Here is a 15,167-nt window from a genome sequence, read left to right as displayed (position 1 = left end):
AGTGTTCCATTACGGCAGTGTTACGTAAAAGCAGTGTTACGTTAAAGCAGTGTTACTTTACGGCAGTGTTACATTATTGAAGTGTTATGTACATCTATATTACATTATGGTAGTGTTATGTTATGGCTGTGTTATGTTACAGATGTGTTATGTTACAGATGTGTAACCTCACAGATCTGCTTAGTTTCTGCTCTGTTATTCTATGATTGTGTTACATTATGGCATTTTTAAGTTACAGCTGTGTTACATCCTGGCTTAGTGATGTTACAGCTGGGTTATATTACTACTGTTACATCACAGCTATGTTACTTAATGTCTATGTTATGTTATGGATCTGTTACATTACGACTGAGTGAAGGTCAGCAGACACAGAGGATGCCTAGTGGATGCATTAGTCAGGATTATCAGCACACTGGTTTTCATCAGGCTGGATGGTTGGAATATACAACAACCCAACCTGTGTGCAAGTTTGACAAAAGTTAAACAACTGAACTATCTTTAGGCTCAACAAAGTCCATGCTCAATAATCCAGGTATACAATCCAACATTTTTCAGTCAGGTCATCTGGACAGTTGGACATCTGGAATGCTGGATTGTATACCTGGATTATTGAGCATGGACTTTGTTGTTTTCAACCAGTTTGACAAGACTGTCAACAAGGAAAAGGACCGGCAATGGAGGAGGGGGCGTACCAAAGAGACCATCTTATCACAAGCAGAACTGGTTTGTTCCACTTTGGAGTAAGCTGTTGGGGGGGGGGGGGGGATCGGTTTTGTTGTGCGTTTCCTTGACTGATGAAGCCTTCCGGACCAAAGGCGAAACGTTTCAGCACAAAAAAAAAAGGAACTGTCCAAATGACCTTACTGAAAAATGTTGGATATCTTTAGGCTCATTTTTTAACTATTAGATAGTGTTTTTGATTGGTAAGGTTCATCCCAGTACATAATGTCAGTTATTTGTAATTGTTTTTGACGGCCACATCACACAGTTTACTTACATGTGATTGACAGGTTTTAATAGAGGGAAAATTAGTCACCAGTACTTTTCTTTTACTTTCTGATTCAGCTTTCTCCTGAGAACTAAAACAGATGTCTTTCCAAGATAAGAGGTGGAAGATCAGCTTCCAAGCAAAACTGAAGCTGAAACCCTAACAACCATGAGGAGAAGTTTCATAAAAATCGGAGCCAAACGAAGCTTCAAGAAATTGTCAGCATCTGAAACTAAACAGCTCAGCAGCTAATGCATTTTTTTCTGAGTTTCTGTGTATTGAGTAAACAAGTGTCGCTGCCAAGATCAGTATTTATCTTTTAAACAGTTTTGAGAAGTAATTGGTCTCAAAGTTTGTAGCACATACAGCTGGAGAGTCGATGCTCTGAACTCTACATCTCCGAGCAGCTTTAAACTATATTTTATTAAAAAAGTCATCTGGATTATAAAATCCGATGTAGGTCACATATGGGTAAAAATTTCAGATTTTGGTCACTTTTGGCTGCAGTGTGAATGAAGCCTTAGTTGTCTAAATTATTGCAGAATTAAATCCTAAATCAATCTTGTGTCCAAATAAATTTTTTGTGTTTAGATAACTCATAATCACTATTTTATTTTAGATCGTTCAAGGATTAATTATTAATTTATTTTGTTTGTGAAATCATCAATTGAAGATCCAATATCTTTATCCGCTTCTTCTTTTCTGGGTCACAGGAGTCAATGGTGCCCATGTCCAATCATCACTGTGCGAGAGGTTGGGGACACCATGGATAGGTGCATCACAGGGACACATAAAGACAAATGAGACAAACAATCATTCACTCTCTCACTAGGGGCAATTTAGAGTTACCAATCAGTCTAACATGCATGTTTTTGGTCTGGAGGAAGAAACTAGAGTACCCGGAGAAAACCCACGCATTCACGGAGAGAACATGCAAACTCCACCCAGAAAGGCCCCAGGCCAGGATTTGAACCGATGGCCTTCTCACTGAGAGGCAACAGCTCTACCAACTGCGCCACCATGCTGCCCAAAATTAGAACATTATTTCCTGAATTTGTTTTTCTGTTGTTGATTTTCTTTTTAAATTTATATTATATTTGTAATAATTATTTTTAAGACACAAATCTATCTTCTCATTCAGAGTAATGATAAGAGTACCCTGTAATGATGAATAACCATATATCACCGTGTATTGTAAATATAAACGCAACACATTTATTTTTGCTCCCATTTTTCATGAGCTGAACTCAAACATCTGAGACTTTTTCCTCTGTACTCAAAAGGTATTTTTCTGACAAATATTGTTCACAAATTTGTGTAAATCTGTTTTAGTGAGTACTTCTCCTTTGCCGAGATAATCCATCCACCTCACAGGTGTGGCGTATCAAGATGCTTAGACAGCATGATTATTGCACAGGTGTGCCTTAGGCTGACCACAACAAAAGGCCACTCTAAAATGTGTAGTCCTCAGTCCGTGACTGAGGGACAGTTGTTACCTATTAACCTTTAGAAGATCACGTGGGGAAAAAATAGCCAAAAAATAATTTTGGTGCTGTTAATAATCTTTTTAATTTTAATTTTATTATATATTTTTTATTATTTTCAGACAAAGCCTACAAATTCTTCCAAGTTATTTGTTTATTTTGTCAGAATTTTTTTTAAATGTTCCTGTAAACTCAAACTATCCTAAAGTTTTATTTAGGGGGAAATGTTACCACAGGGAAATCCCAATATAAATGCATTTTCTGATCAAATAATTACATCATTAAAGAATGTATTTCTTAGTATTTTTTTTTCTGTTTGTTTTATACTACTTCTATCTCCAAACTCTTGATTTTTATATTAGCTCAGTGATGTTTTTTTTTTTTTGTCTGTATTTACGAGCTTTTGTAAACTTTACCGGGACGGACTTGCACCTGTCCTGGCTGGATGTTGCTGTGGAGCTCCAGCTCTCATCTTGTCTGACAAAATTGTTTTAGTTTGGATGTAAAGAGCAAAAACACACTTGTACTGAGCACAAGTAAACATTTAGTGCAAAAACAACATTTCCACGTGCATGCAGGCTGAAGACTCAAAAGCCCCACGGCTCAGAACGTCCGACTCCGGTTGACTCGACTGGACGTCACTATCAAATCCACCGTGCTGCAGCTGGTAATCTGTTCGGGTCAGTAAAAGCAGAAGCAAAACAAAAACTGGCGTTGTGCACAAATAGTTTTAAAAAGGAAATAAAAGTTTTAAAAAAATTTAAAGAAAATATTAACTAAAACCGAGCCAGACGTATGAGTTTCACCGAAAACAAGGCCTCATTTTCAGCTGTCTGATCTGGAGGGTCTGGTGAGCCGGTGGTCTTCACAAAACTCCAGACTGGAGTTTACAAAAATGTCAAAACTTTTAGGGTGTGCAGTTCTTCCTCTAAGGAGTTCAAGGACCTGCTGAGGTGTAACCTCTGGTGCATATTTTTGGTTTGTGAGAGGAAACCGGAGTATCCGGAGAAAACCCACGGCTGCACGAGGGGAACGAGTAAATGGGTCGTGAACCTTCGCATTGCAAGGCAGACTGTCCATCCGCTGCTCCACCGTGTCTGACCAAACCGAAAATGGCACCAAGTCTGATCACAAGCACAGTCCTTGTATTGAAACGACCTTTGCACTCGAGCAAAATAAGTAAATAAACCGGAGGAGTGTTGACGAAGATCCACTCAAGATAATCATGTTTTAATCTGCTGATTGTGTTAACGATGACTCAGCGTTCACACACAAAAAAAACTAAATGAAACTTAACCTACGGTAATATGACAGAACTAAAGAAAACCAAACTTGACTTAAATAAATGTAACATAAACTAAACTTAAAGTGAAGCTAACTTGATTTAAGTGAAGATAAACCATCCGGTGATCCTTGTGGCGTTCGTATGAAATAAAAACAATGTTTGCTGCTGAGATTTAAAAAGATTCCAACAGATGTACATCATGTTTACAGCTGGATAAAATATATAAATATATAAATATATTGCTGAGTCCAGCAGCACAGTAACTGTAGGTGTAATTAGATTACTTACAGGAGCTGGATTACTTCAAGTGTAATCCTCACATCGTGTTTGTTGCAGAAATAAAAGAACTGATTCTTACAGACGGCTGGTCATCGGGCTGCGAAACATTTTCAACTCCACGTCCAAACGGTTCTGACTCCACTGAGCCAAACCCAGACAGCCTGAGAACAAACAGAGGAAACTGGGGCCTGCTGGGGCCTCCCAGCTGTTTGACCAATAAAGATCAATGAGCCCAGGGGCAGAAAGGTCCAACAGGAACCTGGACATCCGTCCAACATGTCTGATGTTGGACATGTCTCCACCATCAGAACAAACCAGAACTTTATTCATCTCCAGAAACAGTCTGAAACTTTTATTACAGGGAGGCACGGCAGTGGAACTGTCATGGTTTGCACTCATTCTGCTGTCTGTTGAATATTCAGCAAAATTATTATTTTTATTGAAATTTAATCTTTACATGAAACTTTAGGAGTCAGCCTGGTTCAAGATGGCCGCCACATCCAGTTAAGAAAAGTGGCTAAAGCTCCTCCGACAGGTTCTGAGCTACAGTTTGGTGTGGTAGTAGCTGAGAGTCATCAGGCTGACCCAACGAACAGCAACTGGGTCACCCTCAACGTTAAACTGGCGCGGCGGGCGACACGCATTACTGCCGCACAGCGGAGACACGCGCCTTCAAGAGCTCAGCTCGTTTTACCTGCAGCTGAAGTCCGCCGGAACACACCTGGTGGATTTACCTGGATGACTGAGCAGCACCTGACGGTCGTGTCCTGTCACGCGTGGGCGATTCTGGCGCCACGCCCCACCTGGACGCGCGGCCACGCCTCGCGCAGGTGCACGCTATAAAGTCCATCCACCTGCGGCTCCGGCTCCACTCCTCTCTGCAGAACCGAACCGGCATCATGAGCACCATGCGCTTCTCCTCGCTCTCCATGTCCTCCGCGTCCTCCGCCAGGACCCCCCGGGGCACCAGCGTGCACGGCGGTGCGGGGGGCCGCAACGTGCGGGTGTCGTACGCCTCCAGCGGGCTCGGCTCCAGCTTCGACCTGAGCCATGCGCTCGGCGGCGGCGGCGGGGGGGACATGAGCCTGTCGGTGTCCGGCAACGAGAAGGCCACCATGCAGAACCTGAACGACCGGCTGGCCTCCTACCTGGACAAGGTGCGCTCCCTGGAGACCGCCAACGCGCAGCTGGAGCGCCAGATCCGGGAGTGGTACGACAAGAAGGCCCCCGCCACGAGGGACTACAGCCGGTACCAGGTCATCATCGACGAGCTGCGCCAAAAGGTCAAAGAGAAAAACTCAGGACCTCATCAGAACCGTTTTTATTCCTCCAGTAAACTTGTTTAATTTTTGATCTACAAAAACTTTATTATAGGATTAACTGAGGATTTGAGTTTTATTATAATTTGTATAATCTGAACAAGATGTTTGATATTCTTTCTACAAAAATCTCAGTGGTTTATTCCTCGGGTCCAACATGAACCCTCATGTTTTACTTCCTGATGATTCTTCATCCCAAACGGTTCTGTTGGTTTTTCAGATCAGTGCTGCCACGACCGTGAACACCACGCTCATGCTGCAGATTGACAACGCTCGGCTGGCGGGAGAGGACTTCAGGATGAAGTGAGTGGACCTGGTTCTGGTTCTGGTGATGTAATGGTTTCCGGCTGCAGGCCTTTAACGGACGGTGGAAAACTGGCTGAGCTGGTTTGAGCTCAACACTCGCCGTCGTTTTTATTTACGGTGTTAACTGCCGAGGTGGAAGTCCGCTCGGATCTGCGGCGGTAGAACCGTGGTTTGGGCCGGTTCTGTTTCTGGGCAAAGCATTCTTGTTGAATGTTCAACAGAAATGTTAAATATTTATCTGTTCCTTCACGCAGTCGGTTCTGACCTCAGTCCGGTTTAACGACGCTAACTTTCACCTCGCAGGTTTGAGACTGAGCAGTCGGCTCGAATGTCGGTGGAGGTGGACATCGCCGGGCTGCGCAAGGTTCTGGACGAACTGACGATGACCCGGTCCGACCTGGAGATGCAGGTGGAGGGCCTGAAGGAGGAGCTGGTGTTCATGAAGAAGAACCACAAAGAGGTGAGAGAAAAAAAACAATCCTGTTTCCAGACCTGCTCCTCTGTTCCGGGTCGTGGACCTGGTGTCTGTGTCCTGTAGTCACTGCGACGGGCGGGGGACACTTGGACACGTCCAACGACCATCACAGGGACACATGGAGACAAATGAGACAAACATTCACCGTCACACACATACCCAGTGAGAACCAGCACTTCAGAATACTGTCTGGTCCCTGCAGGTACCAGGTACACAGAGTATACATACCAAACTGATCCATACCATTACCAGGTGTGCAACTGGTACACAGTTAGTATATACCACGTATATACCAGATATGTACAAAGTGTGCCACTGGTACACATTACCATCGTACCACACGCACAATACCATGTACATATCGGGTATGTACCAGGTGTGCAACTGGTACACAGTTAGTATATACCAGGTATGTACCAGGTGTGCAACTGGTACACAGTTAGTATATACCAGGTATGTACCAGGTGTACAACTGGTACACAGTTAGTATATACCAGGTGTACAACTGGTACACAGTTAGTATATACCAGGTGTACAACTGGTACACAGTTAGTATGTACCAGGTGTGCAAGTGGTGCACAATACCAGTATACCACACATACAATATCTCATACATACCAGGTATCTACGAGGTACATACCAGGTATTCCTCTGGTATATAATCAGTATAAGTACCTATTATTATGTACCCAGTAGCTGCCTGGTACATGTTTGATAGGTACAAGGAATGTACCCTGAAAGTACCAGGAACTTACACGGTAAATACCCAGTAAGTATAACATACTTAGCTGGTATATACCAGGTACGTACTGGGTTGTATTAAGTATAGCTCCGTGAAGCAGTGTACATGGAGAAGGTTTATTTCAGTATTAAACACATTTGTGTAAAAATAGTTTTATTGACAAATTTTTCTAAAAAATTTTAACCTAAAATTTAAAAAATAAATTAATAAAATGTCACAATAAGACAACTTGGCGTCAACACTGACAAAAAATTAAAAGTATCTTGTGAAGGACACGTCGAGGTCTTCCAAGAGTTGTTTTCTTCCACAAAGAACTTCACTGGTTCTGGGCCAACGCGCCGTGTTCGTCATTAAAGATGATGCCACAGAACTCCGAGCCAAGAACCGGTGACTCAGAACCAAACCGTCTGACAGGAACACGTTTCCGATGATTTATTCAGACTAAAGTGTTTTTAAACGCCAGACGTGTGGATCTCGTTCTTCCAGACATAAACCCAGAACACGTTGGTTCCGGTTCCCTCTCAGCTGATTTCTCTGCTTAATGCTGAGTCAGCATTCACATTGTTTATTTTTGTAACCATAATGTTTGTTTAAATTTATTTGAACAGTTTCCTCAGAAATGCATTATGTTTCTCTGAAATCTTCCTCAGGCTCAGTTTTTGTTTTCTGCTACTTTTAGTTGTTTTTGTTTTTCTGCTAGCAGTTGGGTACTTGTAGCTATGGCGTTATGTTTAGCTAGCAGTTTGCTACATAGTTTTAGCTTATTGCTACATTTAGACTTAAGACTAGGCTCACTTTTTCCTTTTCGTTTTAAGCTAACATTTTGCCTCCTTTTAGTCATTTGCTTCTTATTTCTTGCTAGCTGTTTGCTAATTTTAGCGAAAGTTTTGCTACATTTAACTTGCTTTGTGCTGTATATTAGCTTGTAGCTAGCATTTTTATTAGTTTTTTTTAGCTTGCTATTTAAAACTTTATACTTTTTTTTTTGCAACACCTAGTTCAGCTTATTTAAACATTTACCCAAAAAATAATTTTCAGCAAATTGCCTCTTAGCTTTTCGCTAACATTTGCTCCTTTTTAATTTGTAACTAGCCTTTTTCTATTAATATTTTTGCTTCTTTTAGCTTTTAGCCTGCATTGTGCTACTTTATTACACGTTTAAAGCTAAAATAGGATGCTTATCCAATTTTTTTAAATTATTAATCAATATTTTGTGATATCGTACAAATTCCAAAATGTAAACGAGTTCAGACTTCTAATTGGCTTCTAGCTAGCGCATTTCTACCATTAGCTTTTAGCTAGCATTTTATGTCATAGTTTTAGCTCTTCTTCATTTCTAGCTAGGCTTTTGCTACTTTTTAACAGTTAGATATTTGCTGTAATTAGTTTTAGCAATACATTTAGCTTTTAGCTGGCACTTTGCTACATTTAGTTTTTAGCTAGCATTTGGCTACATGTAACGTTAAGCTAGCATTTGGCTACTTTATTGTGAGCGTAACGCTAAAACGGTGCAATTTTTATCCACTTTCCTACTATTTGACTGTGTTTTGTGATATTTTGCTAAAGCAGAAATGCAAAGGGCTCTATTTAGCTTTTAGCTAGCGTTCTGCTTCTTTCATCTTTATCTTCTTCTTAACGTTTCTCAGCGTTCACCATGTGTTTTGGCAGAAAGCGTCCTTCCTCTCGCCTCTTAACGGTTGTTGTGTTTGCAGGAGATGGCCGCTCAGCGCAGCCTCATGGCCACCAGCTCCGTGAACGTGGAGGTGGACGCCAAGCCCCAGGAGGACCTGAACCAGGTCCTGGTCGAGATCCGAGCTCAGTACGAGTCCATCACCGAGAAGAACCGCCGCGACATGGAGTCTTGGTACAAGGGCAAGGTGAGACGAGTCCCGTATGGGACGGTGAGCGGTTTCGTCTCCCGATGAAGTCGGGAGTAAATAAATTTTTATTTTTATTTTTATTTTTTTTTAAGTTTGAAGACCTGAACAGGGCGATGGCGAGCAGCACGGAGACTCTGCAGACGTCTCGAACCGAGATCACCGACCTGAAGAGGACTCTTCAGGGCCTCCAGATCGAACTGCAGTCCCAGCTCAGCCTGGTAATCTACAGTTCTTTTATCTACTGAAGTGTTTCCTGTCTCTCAAAACCGAACCTCGAGTCCCTGAACCTGACTTCTGCTAACAGTCGTTTGTCCTCCGCTGCAGAAAGCCGCCATGGAGGGAACGCTGTCCGAGACGGAGACCCGTTACTCTCTGCAGCTCCAGAGCCTTCAGTGCCGGGTGAACGACCTGGAGGAGGAGCTGAGCCAGGTGAGGGTGGACATCAGGCGCCAGTCCAGTGAGTACCAGATGCTGCTGGACATCAAGACCAGGCTGGAGCTGGAGATCGCGGAGTACCGGAGACTGCTGGACGGCGAGAGCACCCAGTAAGGAAACGGTTCAGCAACGGAAACTAACGAGTTTCTGGAAAATATAATTTCAAGTGTTTCTGCTGAGTTTAACACTTCCTCGATGTTTTAATATTTTTTTTTTTTAGGAAAATCACCACAATTGAGGTGAAAGAAGAAAAACGTAAGTTCGCTTCACCTAAATGACAGTAAAGATGATTTATTGTCGTGTTCCTACAAGAATCGTTGTTTAATTTGCATGAAGTCGGTTGTGTTTATTAATAAACTCTTGCAGTAGGACAGCCATGGTCCAAAGAGCTGGACTGAAAATAAAAATTAAGCTTAAGTCACATTAAATGGCACCAAAACAAAAACAGCTATGAAAATGTTAACAAATATTTATAAAATAAAAAAACACAACTACTTGAAAAAACGCCCATCCCTATTTGATTTCTGTGATTGAAAAAGTGCCTTGGTTAAAAAATTCATAAAATTGGCGAGCCGCCACGTCCAAAAACGCACTTGCGTTGTGTACGAGTAAACATTGATACAAAACAGTCGATCCACGCACACAGACTGAAGAATTGTACGTGTCGGCCGAATGAATAGGTTTGATCGGAAACGAGTCCTCGTTGTCCTCAATGTCGTTCACCTTCAGATTCACGACATTAACCTGAAGAGAATAGGCAAAGAAAATTAGTTTATCGAACCTTTATTTACGCAGTCTGAGTCTCTACTCCATTTTCAACAGAGAGCTAGTTCACTGACTTTATACTAATATTTAAATTTTTTCGTGTCCTCTGCAGGTAAACCGGTCATCACCCAGAGAACGAAGGTGGTGATCGAGGAGCTCATCGATGGAAAGGTGGTGTCCCGCACTGAAGACGTGGACACCGAGGTCCTCAGCAAGTAGACCGAACCCAACGAGAAAGAAGAACCTGCTGTTTGTGTAAATAAGTTTACTAAAACGCAGAAATAATAAATATTTATCTGCCAGGGTTGGATGTTTAATTAGATGGCTCTGAGCTATAAAAAAAAAAAGATTTTTAGACGAGCAGAGTTCAAATCCTGAGACCAAAACGAGGTTTTTGTCAACGTTTTCTCCATTTTACAAAAATATCAAGACTCATATAAGTTTTTTATTTCTGCTGGGTGGTCTGTCGCAGTAAAATGTTGTTCTCAGATTTTACGTGTCTTTGTTGCTGCATGGAGCGTTTTTAACGATGGAAACTTATTTCATACATTTTAACAAATGAAATATTTTAAGATTTCTGCAGTTCATGTTTAATATTTCTGACTCGCACCAATAAATTTTACATCAATACTTTTCTGTTCCTCGTATTTATTTCATTTACATAAAAACCTAAAGACAGCAGGAAGTTGTGTAAACATATTTTTGGACTTTCTTGTTGCAAAGTTTACCCAAAAAATCAAACAAAAAGCTGAAATGAATAAAATGTTCGTAGAAAAATGATAATAGGATAATTATATATACTGGAGTTTTCGTTTTAGTCCTGTTTATTTCAACAGGTTGTTACGGTAATTGGAACGAGCCTCATCTGCGCCCACTATTAACGTAATTTTCTTTTCTGGAAAAAATTTTTTAGACATCCATCCATTATCTTTTACCCGCTTCTTCCATTTTGGGTCACGGGGGTTGTTGGTGCCCGTGTCCAGCAATCACTGTGCGAGGGGCGGGGTACACCCTGGACAGGTCTCCAGTCCATCACATGGCCACGTAGAGACAAACAACCATTCACTCTCTTACTCACACCTAGGGACAATTTAGTTACCAATCAGCCTAACATGTATATTTTTGGTGTGTGGGAGGAAACCGGAGTACCTGGAGAAAACCCACGCATGCACGGAGAGTACATGCAAACCACCCAGAAAAGCCTCCGGACCGGGATTTGAACTGGGGACCTGCTCTGAGAGGTGGCAGCTCTACCAGTTGCGCCACTATGCTGCCCATTTTTAGACATTTCTGTCTTAAATCTGTAAATTTGAGCCCTGTTCATCCGACTCCATGCAGCCTGAAAACGGTCCCAAAAACAAACAAACCTTTTTTAGGTAGAAATGAGGAAAATAAACCCCAAAACGACACAATCAAACTGATAATTCGTGTTTGTTTTCCAGCCCAAAGGGCGTGAAAATAAAGCTTTAAGTGATTTAAAGTATATATGTAGTCAGCAAGGAGCTCAGTGTCCATTGTCCGGATGTGGGTGACCGGGGCCCCACCCTGGAGCCAGGCCTGGGGGAGGGGCTCGTCAGCAAGCGCCTGGTGACCAGGTCTCTACCCATGGTGCCTGCTCGGCCCAAACAAGTAATGCCGGTTTGCCTTCCTGTGGGCCCACCACCTGCAGGAGGGCCCATATGAGTCGGGTGCATGACTCCATGGACAGCGGCTGAAGATGGGGACCATGGCGCTCTGACCCTGGCTTACCAAAGCTGCCTCTTGGGACATGGAATGCGACTAATCTGGTGGGGAAGTAGCCTGGGCTTGTATGTGAGGTTGAGTGGTACTGACTAGATAAAATGTACAGTAGTTGGGCTCACCTCATCTGGGGCAGCTGTAGCTGAGTGGTTAGAGCAATTATCCTCCAATGCAAGAGTTGGGGGTTTGATTCCACAGCAGTCACATGCTGAAGTATTCTTGGGTCACTGGACAAGATACTGAACCCCTCATTGCCTCCTATGTGTCCCATTGGTGTATGAATGTGTTCTAAAAGCACTGATTATTATTTGTATAGATCTAGTAGAGTGCTGTATGAATGGGTAAATGAGGGCACAGGTTGTGTTGTAAAGCGCTTTGAGTATCTCGATAAGGTAAGGTGTTACTGTATACAAGTATAGTCCATTTACCTTGACACACAGCATGGGCTCTGGAACTGATCTCCTTTAGAGGGTAAGGATGCTTCCTGGGTACCTCCCTAGGGAGGTGCTTCAAGGATGTCCGACTGAGAGGAGACCCCGGGGAAGACCCAGGACACGCTGGAGAGACTCTCTCGGTTGGCCTGGGAACACCTTGGAGTCCTCCCAGAAGAGCTGGAAGAGGTGTCTGTGGAAAGAGATGTCTGGACCTCCCTGCTCAAGCTGCTGCCCCCGAGACCTGACTTTGGAACAAGAGGAAGATGATGGATGGATTTATTTAGTTCATCTGATTCTGATACAATAAACTCAAACAAATACTAAAAGTTTATCTAAAATAATTTACACTGACATTGGGCTTCAAATGAGAAATGTTCCTCGTTTGATTATGAAACATCTGCAGGTCGTCGTGATCAGATCAACAATATTTTAATAGTTTCCCTCAAGCCAACCAGACGGTTCCAACTAAATATGAAGATTTAAACATCAAATGTGTGTTTAGTTAAAAGATAAAGTTTCTCTGCGTGTTCATAACTTCACATACTTGGACGCTGAGGTGTCCAGCAAGTAGACGGAGCCCAATGAGAAAGAAGAACCTGCTCTTTGTGTAAATAAGTTTACTAAAACACAAACAATAAATATTTATTATCTGCCAAGTCTGGATCTTTACTCAGATGGTTCTGATTTAGCAAATAATAAATAAATAAAAATACTTTTAGACAAGCAGATGTGATAAATATAGTGATTAAAACAAGTTATATTTATGCGTGATGCTCACTTTGGGCCAGAATAAGTTTTGTTATGATGTTTTCTGTGATGTATTATTATTATTAATAATAATAATAATAATAATATCATAATAAAATAGTTAATATTTTAGTTATTTAGGAGCTGTTTGGAGGTTAAACCTTAACAAAAAGTCATACCAAAAGGAAAAAAATCATTCTTTAGTCTCCAAATAAAAGAAACGAATGTGTGCTAAAATTAAAATATTAGATAACGTTAATTATTAAATTAGACCTGTATTTCCTCTCACTTTATTTTATGAATGTACTACAAAGATGTAATTTATTTTAAGTTCTCTTGTTTTATTGCATTTATTTTGACTTCATTTACTAATATTTAATGTGCATTTGTCCTTTTCTTCTTGTCTGTAGGAATAATCTCTGCTGGTGGCTAATAAATAAATATGTTTTATTTTATTAGATCGGATTTTAACATAAGGTGCAGTTTCTTCATTTGGCCACTAGATGTCAGCACGTCTCTGAAGCTGAAAACTATTTCTTTTAATAAATTAAAATTCTCTTTATAAATTCATCTTTCAGATGAAGACATTGTTAAACTTTGTGGTTTACATTTTCCCTCCTTCGCACAAATTATCATTTTTTTCCTTCTTATAATAAATTAATCAACAACAACAAAAAAGCTCTGTAAAACAAAAATATTCTCTTAATTATTTCGGAAGGACACAGGAAGCAGGAAGTAAATCAATGTCTTTATTTCTCTTTCTGTTTGTTTTTATGTTTATTTTTACTGCTGAACTTTTGAAAAAAACATTTAAATCTTTTAAAAAATAAAAGCCAGGATCAGTTCTTCGTGTAACAAAAAGACGGAATCATCTTTGGAAAATGAAAAAGGATGTGAAAAGTTAAAGTTCCGACACGACTCGGTTCTGTTCGCTCCAGTCATGACCCAAATGATGACAGAGCCCTGCACCGCGGGATGCTGACGTCACCATATTACAGGCACTTCCTCGGTGACGTCACCCAGAGGCCGCCCTCTGCCGGCCGGCCGCAGACTGGCATTACGTCATCTGAGTGGCGGGTGGGTGGGGGGGTACTGGTATCAGGTTCGGTTCGTTGCAACCTGGGAGGAAGCAGCAGGACCAGAACTTTTATTGTCGGTGGGATCCACTATGACAAAAAAAAAAAAAAAAAGTTTATATAAACATCTTGTTTGAACCCAACAAAGTTAAGTCAGGTCTGTGTTGACAAAATTAAATAAATAAATCATGAAAGAAGTAATTTAATTGTCTATTTAATTATTTAATGATGTATTTAATAATTAAATGATACATTTCATTATTATGTATTTATTTATTTAATTTTGTCACATCCTCCATTCAGGTCAACTGGACGTTTTTTATTTATTTATTTAAGATGGTGTCTGAGTCCGCCCTCTCCCCCTTCGACTCCTGAGGCAGCCATAGCCAAACTGGTTCAAAACATCAAAGTTCGTGCTCAGTAATAATCTATGAACGAATGATGAAAAGTATGGATTACTGAGCATGAACTTTGATGTTTTGAACCAGAGGGTGGGCCACAGAAACCATCTTATCTCCACCCAACTGGTTGATGTGAGTGTGCTGCTTTTGGAACTGAGTTTGTTGTGGCTCTGACTGATGAAGTCCTTTGGATGAAAGACGAAACGTCTCAACAAAAAGAAACCATCCAGAGGACCTGACTGAACCTTGTTGGATTTTTTTACCTGGATTATTGAGCATGAACTTTGATATTTTGTTTCAAGTTTTCTGTCAAAAAAAAAAAAGAAAAAACAAACATCATTAGGATTTTGTAAAGAAACTCAGTTCTCAAATCTTAGATTCACCAAAATATTGAATGAATTTGAAATAAATATGGACTAAATGACGACACTCTTAAACGGGCCAGTAAAATTAAGATTTTTGTTGTTGTTGTTGTACGAGTCAGATCCTCAAGGCCACCTGTCAATCAATCCATAGGCTCATCAGCAACTGACCAATCAGCTCTTTGAAGTGCATTTTACTAAATTCCCAGGATTAAACAACAACAACAACAACAACAACAACACCCCCACCGAAGAAAAAAAAAAATCAGTATTATATTACTGAACTGACCTTTAACCTGAACTTTATCTGAGATCAAACTTTCAAAGTGTGTTTCCCTTATTAATATATATTTTTTACACACTGGTGAGTCCAGCCGGCACTTTTCAAATATGGAACATTTGGGTGTCCTGCCCCAGGTGGGAAATGGGGAGCTAAAATTAGCGTAGCT

At 41.0% G+C, this 15,167-nt stretch overlaps 1 protein-coding gene across 1 annotated transcript; it reads left to right on the top strand.

The window, feature by feature from the left end:
• Positions 1 to 4,908: 4,908 nt before the first annotated feature.
• krt97 (keratin 97) lies at positions 4,909 to 10,564 on the top strand. Its single transcript, XM_037689626.1, has 8 exons — positions 4,909 to 5,319; positions 5,576 to 5,658; positions 5,965 to 6,121; positions 8,591 to 8,755; positions 8,851 to 8,976; positions 9,083 to 9,303; positions 9,414 to 9,448; positions 10,071 to 10,564. Exons 1-8 carry the CDS (start codon positions 4,936 to 4,938, stop codon positions 10,175 to 10,177), a joined length of 1,278 nt encoding a protein of 425 aa, XP_037545554.1. The 5' UTR covers positions 4,909 to 4,935; the 3' UTR covers positions 10,178 to 10,564.
• Positions 10,565 to 15,167: the final 4,603 nt, after the last annotated feature.

The sequence above is a fragment of the Nematolebias whitei genome, chromosome 16, assembly GCF_014905685.2.
Source record: "Nematolebias whitei isolate Nwh7 chromosome 16, NemWhi1, whole genome shotgun sequence".
Taxonomy (NCBI): Eukaryota; Metazoa; Chordata; class Actinopteri; order Cyprinodontiformes; family Rivulidae; genus Nematolebias; species Nematolebias whitei.
The sequence above is the reverse complement of the archived record's forward strand: the minus strand, read 5'-3'. Positions and strand labels throughout refer to the sequence as shown.

Excerpts from the sequence above, each read along its gene's own strand:
- krt97 (XM_037689626.1), top strand. The coding sequence starts at position 4,936 with ATGAGCACCATGCGCTTCTCCTCGCTCTCCATGTCCTCCGCGTCCTCC. Across the intron at positions 6,122-8,590 it reads TGAAGAAGAACCACAAAGAG|GAGATGGCCGCTCAGCGCAG; the intron begins GTGAGAGAAAAA and ends TTGTGTTTGCAG. Across the intron at positions 8,756-8,850 it reads AGTCTTGGTACAAGGGCAAG|TTTGAAGACCTGAACAGGGC; the intron begins GTGAGACGAGTC and ends TTTTTTTTTAAG.